The following is a 16,498-nucleotide window of genomic DNA, read 5'->3' as shown; positions in this document are numbered from 1 at the left end:
CAGAATCTTGGTAGCTTTCATTTTCTCTCTGCTATCACATCATCAGATCTAGCTTACATATATTCCCTTATGTCACTGTTTCTGGTTTTTGCCTTGGTCTTATAGGTGGGAAAGATGGTACAGAGCACTATGTTTCAATTCCAGTTTCTTCTCTTGTTCTTGAGTAGTCAATTCTGTGCGTACAACTTAGTGTAGAGTGGTTTAATTACACGAAGAGTTGGAATATTTATAATTTCGATTACCTAACAGCAATTCTCCACAAAGGGTATGCATCAGAATTCTTTGTGATACTTTAAAATTTACATTCTTGGGCCCCGCTCAGACCAGTTGAATTGGTGTCTCTGGGGCAGGGCCTAAGAATTAATGTTTGTAAATATTATAATAAGTTTTGATCACCTCATGTTCTTCAGTGGCTTTCCTATTACTGAGGATTAAAGTCAAAATGATGCATAGCATTCAAGACCTATTTATGATCACCTAGTTTCTTATAAATTCTGGTTTTTGCCATCCTCTCTGATAACTGTATTTCTACCATTGAAACGGCAGTTTAGCATCATTTTTCAACCACCTACTTCTGTTATCTAAAATATCCCCTTTCTTTGACCTCTGTAGCAATGTTTTGTCTTCAAAAATCTGCCTCAAAAAGGTACATCTTCTTCATAATCCTTCCTTTATGCCCTCAATTGGAAGTTATATTCCTCCAAAACATTTATGTTCTTTATTTTTGCACTGTTCCCTGATCATGTTTAAATCCCAGTACCTTTCTTCTTCACTAAACTCTATGCTTTTTGATGACAAGTTCTATGTCCATGTCTGTCTCATCACTACTCTGCCTAATACAGTGTATGTACTGAGTATTCACAGCCTTCCTCTCTCCTTGCCTGCCACGCCTTCTGGTTTGGGAAAACTGATTTGCATTTTCATAATGCTTAATGAAATTCATAAAAATGCTTTTGGTGTGTTAAACTAATCCTAAATAATTTTCCATTAAATGTCAAACTTCTACTTTTGGCTTTTGATAGGCTGCTTCTCATTTACAACGTGTATTTTTGTGATAAACATAGGACTCAGAGATGTCAAGCTAGCTTTTCTTCTGGTAATGTTTGCCAGATATGGTAATTATTGGGGACAATTCTCCATGGGACTCTCATATGTTATGCATGTCTTGTAAGCAGAGGTACTAACTGCCTTTTCTTTGTACTTTTTCAAGGATGTTAATATAGCAGGCAGTCTTAGAAAATAGAATGTTGCTCTCTAGAGCGAAGAGCAGGTTTACTTACTATCTATTATAATAAAAAGCATCTCCCTCAAGAACATGTTTACTTAATGTCCAGTAAAGATCATATAGGCCTTCCAAAGTAAAGCATTTGCATGCTTATGCCTATCATAAAAAATTTGTATATGTACAGTTGTCCCTTGGCTTTCTTGTGTCACTGTATGAGAACTGGGGCCCGAGGGCTGGCTTAAATACTGACACTTGTTACTTCTATTGTGAATAATAAAGTTCTTTGTCTCTGATATGTCTTCTGCCAGCATCCATGAAACTGTGGCAGATTAACTCGTAAGCTTGCAAGGAGAATAAAATCTCAGACCCTTCACAATTCTTGGCAGTAATATAAAAGTCACTCTTACTAGAACTGCAAGATGGGCCCTTTTGTAAGTAACTGGGTAAATCTGGATGAAGCTAGAATTCAGGTTCCTTATGACCAAATGTTGTTATTTTTTCTCATATTTTTTATGAAAATAAATTTGTTCAACTTAAAGGAGTGTCATTCTGTGATTGTCCTTCCATGAAAATGATGGTACTCTCCTAACAGGAAAAAAAATTACTATTTTATAAGGACAAGCTGCGACAAGCATGTTGATTCGTTTACTTAAAGCTGAGGTTTGGAATATATATTATCTTCAAAATAGAAATGGGTGTTCGGGAGGACATTTAAACATTTAAAAAAATACTTAAGCTCATAAACTAGATAAAAAGGCTTATGTTGGATGATAATAATGTCAAGGAAAAAAAATGATAGGATGGTTGTGTGTAGACAGAACAGTGTTGGAATTTTATATAATGTTGGTGAAGGAAGGCCTTACTGAGGTGATTTTTGAGTAAAGAACTAAAGTGTGCTAGGAGATTAGCTATTTGACTCTCTGGAGGAATAGCATTCTGGGCAGAGATGAGCAGTGTGAAAGCCTCTACCGAAAAGTGTGCCTGTTGGGAGACTTTGAGGAGGCTGGTTAGTCATGCTTCGAAAATTTGTGATGAGGGGATTAGGGTATTGCTCTTTGTCTTGGCTTTCTGTGCTTTTACCAGAACAGTAGCTGGTATATATTAGGCACTTTTCATGTAAGGAATGAGATTCCTTTTAAACTAGATAACTTGGCTTCTAAAGTATTCTTAGTTCTCCTTGATAGTCCTTATAAATGCCTATCTTTAAATAGTCAACTTAAATCCTGTATTGATTTTTTTTTTAAATCAGGTATTTGAGAGCTGTATTCAACCTTATTTTTATATCTTATTTTTTGACTCCCACATGGATTATATTCTTTGTTTCTGTTGAAGAGGCTTGTAACAGAGTATAATCTAAGATAATGTGCTATCTAAACCTTCTCTAATCAAAGTCAGTACTTACCTTTGCTACTAAATACAAAAACTGGTTTTTTGATTCTTGTTAACTTTGAAAAGTTAGGACCATACTCTTTCCTTCAAACACATTCTGCCCCTCTGGTGATAACTGTTTCTGTTTCACAAGGATTCATTTTTCTTGGGTTTATACATTGACAACCTGTAATTTTCACTCTCCTGAATTTCTTCGGATACTCCAGTCTACCTTAGCTTCAGAATCCCTCTACGTTCTCATATCTAAATTCCTAATCTGAACTTCCCTCTCAAAGAAACTCTAAGCAGTTGTAAAGTGAGCTTCTAACACACCTATTTCAATGGCCATTGTACAACATGGATTCAGATATCTAAAGCAACTTGATATCTTTTACCTACAAAAAGAAAAGAACTTCCTTCTTCTCTTTATCCTGTAAGTGGTGTCCTTGTCCAGTTGATTAAGCCAGGATCTTTATGTTGATGCCCTTTAGTCAAAGTCATGCTATATATGCTTGTAGCAACCAAAGTTATGTTTATGAATGCTTTCTGTAGCAAGAGGAGTCACGTACAATGGGAAACTAGAGTGTCTCAGTAAGATGGTACTGGACGGACTTAAAGAATTTGGGCTTTTGTTGGGTAATTTTGGGGAGGATTCAGGAAAGTGGTGGGGTTTGCTCTAGACTAGGTGCTATCAAGAAGTGGGGTAATTCTATAATTTGGTACCTTAATAAATCTTCCCTACTGTAATTGGCAAAGAGGGTTCACTGGGCATCCTCCCCACAAGTGGTTTGTACAGAGTCCTCGCCTTTGACTCCATAGTAGTTTGTTTGACCTCACTTCATTACGGTTATACAGGATCTTATTGGATATTAGTGAGCTGTGAATGCTGGGCCACCTCCTAGCTGTGAGGTTCTGCTTTTCTCTGGTTTGTTTTGTTTTGTTTGTTTGTTTTTACTTATTTGGGATAGACATGGAAAATTATGTAGCATTTAGATAGCAGGAAGACAGAAAAATGTTTTCGACAGGGTTTATGAATAATGAATTTATGTGCTATTGGCTGTGTGGGAGGGACAATAAAGAAACTTATTCTACTGGGAATATATATCAGTAAAATCTAGTGTTCCATTGAAGCATAAATGCCTAGTTTGTTTATTTTATATCTGGGGTACAGAGGGTAGGAGTGAGGTTATATGTCATTCACTTATGGAGCTTTTAAAGCTGAATGTTTGAATACTTACTATGTGCTAGGTACTTGTTCATCAGCTTTACATCACTGTGCTCAAAGTAACTGACAAGAACAACTTAGAGGAAAAGTTTATTTTGGCTCATGGTTTCAGAGATAGAGTTCATGGTCAGTCTACTCCATTGCTGTGGGCCTGACGGGAGGCAGAACATCATGATGGAAGGCATGGCAGAGGAAAGCTGCTCAGCCCACCGGGGCCAGGAAACAGCAGAGTACAAAGGAGCCAGGGACAAAATCCCAAGTCATGCCTCCAGTGGCCTACTTCCTCTAGCCATACCCTACCTGTCTGTAGTTATGACTCAGTGCAGTTGTCCTTTCAGATTATCACCCCATCAAATGGATTAGTCCACTGACTAGATCACAACTTACAATGTAATCATTTCACTTCTGAGCCTTCCTGCATTGTCTATCACATAAGCTTTTAGGGGGTCACCTCATATCCAAACCATAACAGGCACTAAATTACTTATATGATATCTTTTAATCCCTTAGGAAAGTTGAATTAGAAAGGATAGATGGTTCTTATGCAGAATGAGAACCAAACTGGAAACCCAAGTGCAGTGCTAGTGGTGTAGACTATTAGATGACATGTGCTTGAGTTTTAACATGATAGTTTGGATTGATTTGATTCCTACCCTTCCTCCCAGCTCATATTTTATTTGTATGATCTTGAGCAAATTACTGAACCCCTTAGAACTTGTATTTTACAGATTTCTTTTTTCTTTCTTTCTTTTTTTTTTTTTTTTTGTTAGTTCTCAGGGATTAAACCCAGGAACTCTTATCCACTGAACCATATCCCCTGCCCTTTTTTTATAGTTTATTTAGATACAGGGTCTCACTGAGTTGTTCATGGCTTCTCTAAATTACTGAGGCTGGTTTTGAACTCTCAATCCTTCTGCCTCAGCCTCCCAAGCTACTGGGATTACAGGTGTCTGCCACTGTACCTGGCTTATTTTACAGATTTAAATGGACAACAACACCAAATTCAGAGGGTTAGTGGTACCTGACACTTCATAAAATCTTAATATAAAATAATTGCTGTTTTTTTCTTATATTAACTATGTGACTTTTGGCAAATCCCAAATTCCTAAGAGACTCAGTTCTAATATCACTTTCCAGGATTGGTATAAGGATTAAAAGTAACAGGTGGAAGCATTTTAGAAATAAAGCACTGTACAAATAAAATAATTTTCTTGACAGATAGAGGATGGTGGTTGGTTATGAGGTTTAGGCCAATTTCTGCAAGGTCTTGAATGTTAGGATGAGAAATTTTAGATTTTATGCTGTGCACATTAGAAATCCAGCTATCAAATACTTCAGAGCAAGAGGCTGAGGTGATAGAAGTGTGTGGCATAGAAAACTTGGAATTGGAAAGGGAGAACCTAGAGATTTAAGGCCATATTTAGGAAATCCTTTGAAGCTAAGTAATGGTGGCCTAGACTTGAATAATGACAGTAGGTGTGAAAAATCTAGGACATTTCAGAGGAATTACTGAAGTTTAATACTAAGTTGGATATGAGAAATTATAGAAATAAGAAAAAGGTTTCTTGAATTTTAATTTTGGAAATGGGCTGATTAAATTTATTTAGGTATAAATGGTTAATAAGTTTGAAGGAATAGCCCCGTGATGATGTACAAGATGATCAGAAGCTTTTAGTTTTAGGTATTTAATTGACTTTCCTTATGATGTAGACAGACCCAAATGTATAAACATGTGGAAAGGAAGTTGTTGGGAAAGGGTACAAGTAGACTGGTAAGTTGTAAAGAATTTGGCTTTAAGTTAAAATACAGGTAAATACCTTAGAAATGTGATTAAGAACTATTATGGGTGAAATTACTTTGAAATGAATGAAAAATGGTAGACGCATAGAGAGATGAGTAGATAAGTGATAAATATAGCAAAATGTTAATTGTAGAATCTAGAATGTGGGCACGTGGATGTTCACTGCAAAATTCTTTAAGCTGTTCTGCGTATTTGAAACTTTTACTAAACTGTTGGGGGAGGAGTGGAGACAAACTGTTTGCTAAAGGCTTGTCTGAAAGATTTTTACCTCTCTGACCTCAAAGTTTTGTTTTTTCTATAGGAACTTTCCGCTGTACTTTTTGCCATACAGAGGTAGAAGAGGATGAATCAGCAATGCCCAAAAAGGATGCACGCACACTTTTGGCAAGGTTTAATGAACAAATTGAGCCCATTTATGAATTGCTTCGGGAGACAGAGGATGTGAACTTGGCCTATGAAATACTTGAGCCAGAACCCACAGAAATCCCAGCCCTGAAACAAAGGTGAGTGGAGGCCCTGTGCCCTTACCAAGGACCCTTAAACTTACACTTGCTTTAACTTTGGAGAGCAAGAGTGGTAATTTACCAGGAAACAAAGGCTATAATGTTACTTAGGCTTTCCTTGTGATGTAGACCCAAATGGGTAATGCATGAAAAGGCAGTTGTTGGGAAAGGGTACAAGTTAGCTCTGCCACACTTGTTCTTGTAATGAAATTTGTTTATATTGAATGCAGAGCAGTGTGGACCTTAGGCAAAAATCTTTAAATAGTCGGGTTTGACTTCAGCTACTCACTCTGCTCAGCCCTGCAGTAACTCAGCCAGTTTTTTGCTAGTTCTGAATTAGTTGTGCCTCTTGGGGATATTTGAATTTTCCTAGACTGATTTTGAAGACTGAAATTCTTCCATACAACATTTTATTTTTGTTTTTAAAACATTTTAACCACACATTTCTTGCCTGCCTTAGTTTTAAGTGTAACTTCTTTGAAAGTATAGTTCAGAGTTACCTATGGGCTAATACGTTAACAATGGTTCCCTGTTTTTATCATTTGTACACTAATGTCTGAATTGCAGAGGCAGCCTTAGTTCTACCATAAAAATGGTTATATTATTTTTTGAAAAACAAACAAGAACTGAGGTCAGTGAGTATTCTATCCTTTGTACTTTTCATCTCTTCCTGGTATGAAGATAAATTTTTATCCACCTATTCTGTTCTATAGAGCTCAATAAGTCCTCGTTGTACAGCTTTTAGGAATACTCTTAGCATTTTATTCCTTCTGGTCATGATGTTACAGAATAGAGAGTCTTCAGTTTCTTTTGGGTGGTTAAAAAAAGTTGAATTGTCCAGAGAAAGTTTGCAGTTATTGTGAATTTTCTAATCTGAGACCATATGTCAGGATGGCCTTTGCCTATGATGACAGAAAATCTCAACTAGAAGTAGATTAAACAATACAAAAATTTGTCTTGTGACCAGAAGCCCTGAGGCAGTACAGTTCAGAATTGGTTAATTTCACAGCTTAGTTACATTCTAAAGGATCCAGATTTGTTCCATCTTTATACTCTGCTTATCTTCTCCTGCCAGTTGTCCTCTTGGAAGCTAGCCTATGGTGACCTGTCTTTCTAGAGTATCACATCGTTTAAATTTCTGTAACAGAATACTCAAAACAAGAATCTTTGAAGACAGTCTTTTGTTAACATTTATTTTAATTATTCTGTTTGTTCTTTCTAGTTTTCTTGTTTTTCTCTATTTAAAGTATTATTTATACCTTTATGAGATAGTTTTCAGAGTTAACACTAAAGATGGAGCATATATGAAAATTATGTGTTCGGAAATATGTATAAAGAGAAATAGATGCCAGGCCCAGTGACTCATACCTGAATTCCCAACTCAGGAGGCTGAAGCAGGAAGATCTCAAGTTCTAAATCAGCCTGGGAAAAATTAAAAATTAAAAGAGCTGAGAATGTAACTCAGTGGTAGGGCACCCCTGGGTTCAATCCCCAGTTCTGCAAGGAAAAAAACAAGAACAAAAACCGAGTAGCCTGAGAAAGAGTGATCAAACCATTTAAGAAGGAAAAACAGATAACCTTGTCTCTCCCAGGCGGGGTTAGCTAGCTAGCTCAAGAGACATAGTAAGCACAAAAACAAAAACAGATCAGGCCAAGAGAGAAGAGAAAGAAAAGTGAATGCTAATGGAAACCAAAATTCAAAAGCCAACACACCAAAGTAAGCAGAGCCAGATTACAGTGAAGGCATCTACATAGCCTTTTAGAAGACAATATGGAATGGGTAGAAAACAACAAAAATGACCTGGGACTTAGGCTGGGGCTGTAGCTCAGTGGCAGAGTGCTTGCCTAGCATGTGCGAGGCACTGGGTTTGATCCTTAACATCATATAAAAACAAAACATAAAATAAAGGCATTCTGACCATCTATAATTTATAAAAAATTTTTTTAAATGATTAGGGGCAGATTGGATTCAATTAAGATTAACAGTAAATGATACAAAAAGTACTCTCACATGAATTCAGAAAGAAGAAGATAGAAACCAGTTACTTGCAACTGTTGCTTGAAACTTCAGAATATAGCAAACAAATAGATGGATCAGATATATTTAGAAAAATTCAAGAGAGGGAGAGTAAGCAACTGGTAGAGAGTGGGAACCAGGAAGCAGATAGGGAGGAGGCAAAAGAAGTCCCTGAGATATGGAACAGATACAATAGGTGCCAGAAAGAAAAGGCTGTGTTAAAGAGGGGTATACAAAGTAGTCCTGGGTACAACTTGAATAATGAAAAGAATGCAGAAGCAGTAGCTGGAAAGCATGGATTACCTGATGGGGTCAGGATGACTCAACAACTGGAAAGTGCTTGTTTGATTGCAGAAGTATCCCTGAATCTGAAGATGTCCAGAGTCAGGACAGGAGGAATGGGACAAGTCCAAGTTTACCTCCTGAAGAAGTTCAGAAACAGTGTTCCAAAAGAGAGATGTAACAGGCTAGTCAGATAAAACAGAGATGTATGTCAGAGAAACCTCAACTAAGCACAAGACAGAAAACTTGAGTAGTTATGAAGTGGGCCCAGAAAGAAATATAGAACAATGTAGTTAGCAGAACAGACAGGGACTAAAATGAAGGAAAAATAAGAAATGACTTATGAGGAGAGAAGACAAATGAAGGATAGGTTATCATCAGAATGAGTCTTCACACACAAGGTGGTCCAGGTTCCAAGGAAAAGATTCAGAGATATCAAGGAGAAACATGAGGCCCAGAAATTCAGTCAGTGAACACTGAAAAGAAGATAGCAAAAGGTATAGAGTGAGCAGTTATTTCAAGAAACTTGGAAGTTTGCCATACCTATATAATATCAGCAACTTGGGAGGCTGAAATAGGAGGACCACAAGGTCAAGGCCAGCCTAAGCAACTTAATGAGACCCTGTATCAAAATAAAAATTTTAGAAGGCTGGGGATGTGGTGTAGTGTTAAAGTGCCCCTGGATTCAATTCACAGTACCCCTACCCCCGCATCACCACCACCAAAAAGAAAAAATAAAAACTTGAAGTTTATGGAATGAGACACAGCTATAGCTGTCTATACAGCAAGGGGGTGCCTAGGATGTCCTTTGGTGGTACAGTGCTTGCCTAGCATTGTAGGAGGCCTGCATTCAATCCCTACTACTGCAGTAAATATGTAAACAGAGGAATGGGGAGTTTTACATAGAAATTGTTGCCAAAAAAAAAAAAAAAAAAAAAAGCAGACAGAAAGACGAGGCTTGAGCTCAATCAGGTATATTTAAAATAATATGGAATAGATTGCAAGAAGTAGGGAAATCAGGAAACAGCCAAAAGACTGGAAATTTGTCTTAACTCAGAAATGGGGGAACACAAGTGACTAGAGAAAGATGAGGAATGATCACACTTAAATTAACAGGGAAAGGTCAGGGGGAAGTAGAGGTAAAGAGTAAAGTAAACAAAAAAGACAGAAAAATAGATCATAGTCCCTATGGGATAGAAACAGTGGTGGAGGACTTATACAGAGAGATAGCATTAGGTATGGACCAACCTGATAGAAAATAGGCTGGTCTTTGCCAAGCGATATGTGATACTTCGTGAGTTGTAAAAGGAGAATTTAATTCTGAGTTGAGGTTTTACTCTGTAGAATAATTTTCTAATAACCTTCTGTGGTCAGCACCCAAAATCACTTTGGATTATTCTGGGTTGAGTTAAGAAAATATTTTTTTTAATTATAACATATTTTATTTTAAACATGAAAGATGTTACTAGGAAAGTTCCTAATTTTAGTTTTTTTTTTTTTTTTTATCTTTAAGTGAATTATGTAACCATTATCATTCCTGCCCTCTAGTAGATTTATTGAAACATCACAATCTATAAAACCACAGGATTCAGTGTTTGAGGAACTTAAAAATAAATATGATGGCTTTTTAAAAATTTTCGATATCTTTATTTTCTTTATTTTTATGTTGTGTTGAGTCAAATCCAGTGCCTCACACGTTCGAGGCAAGTGCTCTACCACTGAGCTATAAACCCAGCCCCATAATGGCTTGCTATAATCCTTGCAACTTTCCCCCTGAGTTACAGAACAGATTCCTGAGAATTATTAAAGCTGAAGAGCATTTATTCATGACACTTTAGTGACCATCTTCTTTTCCAACACTGAGACTTAATTTTTCTTCTTCCTACTTTCCTCTAATCTTTTTATATAGCAAAGACCGTTCAGCAACTCCTGCTGGAGCTGCTGGATTGTCAGGTGGGCACCACCGAGAAGCATGGACTACCAAAGGCCCCTCCTATGAGGACTTATACACTCAGAATGTTGTCATTAACATGGAAGATCAAGATGATGTTCATCGCACATCACTGGAGGGTAAATCTGCCAAGGAGAGACCTATTTGGTTGAGAGAGAGCACTGTCCAAGGAGCATATAGTTCTGAAGAGATGAAGGAAGGTAAGAGTAGAAGTTTTTGTTCTTGGGTTCAGTAGAAAATGAACTTGACTTAGTGGAAAATACCTGGGCAATTCACTGTACCTGTTGTACAAATTCATTTGTCCTTTAATCTTCTACTACCCTAATTTATATGTATTTTTATTTTTCTGAATTGAAAGCCATAACTATACATTAATTCAAATATTTTAATATTATTTCCTCTAAAATATGAAGGTGTTTGTGCTACTTTAAATATATACAAAATGCTACATATGTAAAGAATTGAATATCTCATATTCCTAGGTTGACAAAAATTTATTCTAAAGGATTTTGGGACTCTAGGAGACAGAAAGGGTTGAGAATTGCACAATAATCTTCACAAGTTTGAGAACTACAAAATTTTGTTTTTTAAGTTCAGATCTTGGATACTGGTTTCAAGACTTTGTGTGATAATATAGAAAATGGGAGGCTAAGACTGGACAAGGACTACTCAGAAACTGGAAAAACAGGTAGCAGGGAGGCTCTGTTCCTCTGGTTAGATTTCATCAGCCCCTATTCCCAGGTTATATATTGTTGTTAGCATATCACCTGAGTATGGTTCTTTATTGATGAGGAATCATCAGTAACTGAAATTCATTAGGTTTTGGCCTTTCCCCTAACCTCTTTTCCTTTTAAAAATGAACATTTAGTATACTGTGTGTTCTAGGGATTGTAAAGGTAATGTTGAGTTTTAGGTAGTATCTCTAGTGTAAACTCCAGTCAGAAAAAAGTTTTCTTTGATCACCATACTGTACTCTCCCCTCCTCACTAAATTAGTTTGCTGTATTTAGTTATTTTGATTCAAGTTGTTCTAGATTATATAACAGTTAGACTGTCACTTTCATGATGTGGAACAGACTAACAGTGCATGTATGAAGTGGGTCATATTTGTCCTACACTTAAATTTTCCTTAAACCTCAAGTCACGTTGGTATCTTTCCAGATGTTACAGACTTCAATCATGTCCTCGTTACTGTACTTAAAGTTCTAACTCCTTTCTATTCTGCTGTCCTTACAAAAAGTCTTCTTGCCCAGAGCCATCCCCACCCATAGTTATTTTACTTTGTCTTTTTTCATACCATTTTTCATCCTAATATACTTGAGATGTAGTGACCAGAATGGTGTGTGCTGTTTATACATGATTAATCATTAATGATTTCAGTTTTATTTCCAGTATATTTCTGATTTTTACCTGACATTTTGGTTGTTGCTTTGATTCTGGAAACATGATAATAGAAACATGTTCAGGGACCTTTTAGGATGCTCTTTTGCCCTGTATTTGATAGCTTGGATCATGTCTTTAATATATTTTAGATTATTTTTCTGTAGACACATTTCTTTTGCATTTCTCTATATAAAAATAGATCTGCTACCTTTCTGTCCACTTACACAATCGTTAGCTCTTCCTATATTTTTTGTTGCAGCTTGACCTTTAAGCCCCAGAATTGCTTATTGTCATCAGTGAACTTAATTGTTTCATAGTATACATCTTAATAATTTATAACTGTTAAATAAGACTGTTCCTAGAATTGCTGTTTCTACTTTACTCTCATTTATCCTTGCTTTTTCCTGTCTGTATCTATAATAAAACAATTCCTTTCTTTCTCCAAACCTCTTTGTTAGAAATCTCTTAGTTATTACTTCATTTACCTTACAACAAACTAATTTGTTTTTTTGACTAATTTCACATTTACTTTAAACATAAGTTAAAATCCTGTGTTGGTAACTGTTTGGAACATTCTTTTCTTAGCAGTTTTCCCTCAGAGTCTCATGTGCATTCCTTGCTGTTTTCCATTGAAATAGATCCCTTGGGAAGAGATTCTGCCTTTGACAATATTTTAAAATGGTTAAATTTGATTTTCTCTTTTCTTTTTTTGGTACTGGGGATTGAACCCAGGGGCACTTTACCACTGAGCTACATCCTCAGCTCTTTTTATTTTTTATTTTGAGACAAGGTCTCGCTAAGTTGTTTAGGCTGGCCTTGAACTTGCCATCCTCCTGCCTCGGCCTCCCAAGTTGCTGGGAGTGTGCCATCAAGCCCAGCTGTTAAGTTTGATTTTTAACTCCTGCTTAGCTATCCATATTATCATAAATCTTTTTTTGGACCTTCTTTTTTCTCTCTTATCTACCCCAAACCTAATCTTAGGAGTTTTCTTCTTTCCAAAATGTTCAGTGTTCCCATTCATCCATACTGATGTGTTAATGAGAAGATGTTTTTCCTTCATTCATGCCTAGAATTGACCGTTTTTTAGCCTTCTCTTGGTGATGATGATGATGATGGTAAAACTTTCCTAAGTGCTAGGCCCATTCTAAGTACTTCACATTCATTTAATTGCCACAGTAATTCAGTGAGGTAAATATTATTACTTTTTTCCCTTTATGTACTTGAGAAAAGTGAAGCAGAGAGAGATGATGTAAGAATCACACAGCTAATAAATTGTTAGTATTTGAATCAAGGAATCAGATTCCATCCAATACTTTTAATTCTTTTATATATATATATATAAATAGTAGTATGTTTGGTATTATCAGAATGCAGAATACAAATGTTTTTCTTAAATTTTTCATCTACAACATATCAGTCAAGATGAATATACAAAATGATAGATCTGTGATGAGAGAATATTCTTGAAATCAGATACCTTTTTATAAAAAGTTTGAAGTATGCTTACTTTGCTTCAGGAAAATGAAACTGCCATTTATTCACCCATTTATCAAATACTGATTCAAAGTCTAACAAATGGCAGGTATTATTCCGTGTGTGGACTATTAGTGAATTAAGAAAGATAAATATTTATTGTAGTAAAACCTCCATCCTTGAATCTAGATATATCTACTGTGACAAACACCATAGATAAATGTTATTTATGATGTTAGAAAATAAGTGTATTGGGGGAAAAATAGAGCATTGATAAAATGACATTTAAGTAAAAACATGGAAGAACATAAGGGAGTTAGTTCTTTGAAGACCTAGAGGAAAACTATTCCAGGCAAGAGGGAACAGGCATTACAAATGCCCCAAGGTAGAGGTGTGCCTGTATATGCTAGGAACACCATGGAGGCTACTATGACTGACACAGAATGAGTAAGCAGAAGAACAGATAAGAGGTAAGTGGTCAGGTGGTGTTCCAGATGGAGTAGAACCTTATGGGCCATTGCAAGGCCTTTGACTTTTACTCTGAGCAAGATGGGGAGCCATGTTTTGATATCCTATTTTGCCAGCTACTGTACTTGGTCCTTCATAGACATCATTTCATATGTTCATATTCAGTGTCTTAGAAGGTAGATTCTTTTATCATCCCATTTTACAGAAAAGGTACTGAACTTTAGAGGTTAAATAACTTGCTCAAGGTGATGTAGCTTGCATTGTGGAATAACCAGTATTCATATCCACTCTATTTTATTCATAAAAATCTGTGTATTTGGCCATTATACTCTTTAAGCTGCAGTTTGTGAGAAACATTTTGAATATTTTATGGATAGCAACTCAATAAAATGGAACCAGTGAGGTCTGTGGTATTATATTATTACCTATTTAAACACAGCACATTAAAATATATATATTTCATTAGTTATGAAGGATTTCTTTTTATATTTAAGGATCTTAACTTACTGACTTTTAACCCCCAGGTGGCATAGATATGGATGCATTTCAGGAGCGTGAGGAAGGCCATGCAGGGCCTGATGATAATGAGGAGGTCATGCGAGCACTCCTCATTCATGAGAAGAAGACTCCCTCTGCCACAGCTGGCTCAGTGGGAGCAGCTGCTCCTGTGACTGCTGGCAATGGCAGTGACTCAGAGAGTGAAACCAGTGAGTCTGATGATGACTCTCCACCCCGTCAGTCAGCTGCTATGGCTGCACATCGTCGGGAAGAGGATGAGGAAGACGATGATGAGTTTGAGGAAGTAGCAGATGACCCCATTGTCATGGTGGCTGGCCGTCCATTCTCATACAGTGAAGTGAGCCAGCGACCAGAGCTGGTGACCCAGATGACACCAGAAGAGAAGGAAGCATACATAGCAATGGGACAGCGCATGTTTGAAGATCTCTTTGAGTGATCTTTCCCTATTTTTTCCTCCTTTCTGTAATGCTCACTTCAAAAAGAAATTCCCCACCCTTGAAGAAAAGTATTTAAGAGTCTTTCCGGCTCTGTTGATGTTAAGCACCCGTTAATCTTGTACAAAGAATAATGGGAGAGAAAGTTCGATTTTTATGCCAGAAACTTCCCAGAAAGGTAGGTTGGCTATAAGCATTCCCTTCCCTGCTATTACTACAGTATTAATATTTTACTGTATTTCCTTCTCTTAATTTTTTTCCTTTCCTTTGAAAGACGTTTTTCTCCCTTTTGAAATGAGTGAGGAAAACCCATAAGGTAAATTCTTCTTACCTGCCTACAGAAGCCTACTACAATAAATTCCAGTAATTCACTGATGACATCTTTTTATCTAGTCTGACCAAATATTCCAAACAATTCCTTTTATTGCCACCAACCAGAGCAGCTTGCTATTAGGCAAACCACTAATGAGGGGAAACATACCAAAACTTCATATTTTCCCCCAAATAAAGTTGGGGTCAAGATGTAAGGAGAGGTGAGAACAGAAGAGGGAAGGATATGCGTGAATCTTGTTAATTAATGTCTAATCTGGAATTCATGTCTTTAGAATTGACCAGACTGGTAGATTCTGTTTTGCTTAATGCCTTTTGGTTTGGATTTTAGGTGATAGAATACAGTATGCTTGTTAAACCCTTGTGAAGAAATTAGAAAAACATGAACAAAAGACAGAAATTTCATGTAAAGGGTCAAAAGTGAAGGGTATTGGGAACAGTGCCTTAGAATTGCCTGAGTTTGTTCTGATTTGAAAATCCTTTATACAAAGTTGAGACTGGTCCCATTTTTTTCCTTCTACAGGCCTCTTGCCAGTGCTACAAGTTAAGGAGATCATTCCCTCAGAAATAAGCATGGAAAAATTGATTATACTCATACACACTCTCTCCCTCTTTCTAAACATCGTTGAAAGCTTACTTTGTCTCGATTTTGATTCTTGTCAGACATGGTATTTTAGAGTGCATTCTATATATTGTTGAGCATTATAACCTTAAGGAACATAGTTTATTTGGATTCTGATATGTAGCATGGTATTATTCCTGAAGGCAGAACTTTAAAAATAAAGGACTTTCATATAAGGATCTATAGCAATTGTATTTTTTGTAATATTTTGTCCTTGCATTGTAATTTTTAAGTATTTATCGTTTTATAATCCATGCGTGAAATTAAAACATTTTAGAGTATCTGAGCCTTGTATGAAGTGATGTTTCATTTACCTGAGTTGTATTAATGACTGAATATTGACAATAAACCTATTTTATACTAACTGAAATTGGTTATTTTCTAGCTCTGTAACATCTTGGAGCATAACTAAAGTGTGTATTCTTACTATTTAAAAAAGTAACCTTTTTTTCTTATAAATCATTATTTCATATAATAGGTATAATTTTATAGAATTTAAAATTTTCTGGCAGTAATTGCCTTAAGAATGACTTTATGCCAGGTGGCAGTGTCACATGACTATAATTCCAGCAGCTCAGGAGTCTGAGGCAGTATGATCACAAGTTAAAGGCCAACCTCAGCAACTTATTGAGACCTTTTTTCAAAATTTAAAAATTGATGGCCGGGTGTTGGTTGTACATGCCTGTAATTCCAGCAGCTCGGGCAGCTGAGGCAGGAGGATCGTTGAGTTCAAAGCCAGCCTCAGCCATTTAGTGAGGCCCTAAGCAACTTAGCAAGACCCTGTTTCTAAACAAAATATAGAAAGGGCTGGGGATGTATCTCAGTGGTTAAGTGTCCCTGGGTTCAATCCCTGGTACTGCCTCCCTCCAAAAAGATCTAAAAATTGCACTGGGTTGGG

The 16,498-nt window shown here is 36.5% G+C and overlaps 1 protein-coding gene across 3 annotated transcripts in view; it reads left to right on the top strand.

The window, feature by feature from the left end:
- Gtf2e1 (general transcription factor IIE subunit 1) overlaps positions 1–15,881 on the top strand; it is a 30,118-nt gene extending 14,237 nt beyond the window's left edge. For 2 of the 3 annotated variants that reach the window (XM_047564187.1, XM_047564188.1), the window contains exons 3-5: positions 5,921–6,122; positions 10,331–10,572; positions 14,220–15,881. In XM_047564187.1, coding sequence (XP_047420143.1) covers positions 5,921–6,122; positions 10,331–10,572; positions 14,220–14,650 — 875 coding nt within the window. In that variant the 3' untranslated portion in view covers positions 14,651–15,881. The remainder of the gene's footprint in view (positions 1–5,920; positions 6,123–10,330; positions 10,573–14,219) is intronic. The other variant, XR_007110204.1, reaches the window with a different exon arrangement.
- Positions 15,882–16,498: the final 617 nt, after the last annotated feature.

Source organism: Sciurus carolinensis, chromosome 9 (genome assembly GCF_902686445.1).
Source record: "Sciurus carolinensis chromosome 9, mSciCar1.2, whole genome shotgun sequence".
Lineage (NCBI taxonomy): Eukaryota > Metazoa > Chordata > Mammalia > Rodentia > Sciuridae > Sciurus > Sciurus carolinensis.
This window is presented reverse-complemented; position numbering and strand designations above follow the sequence as displayed.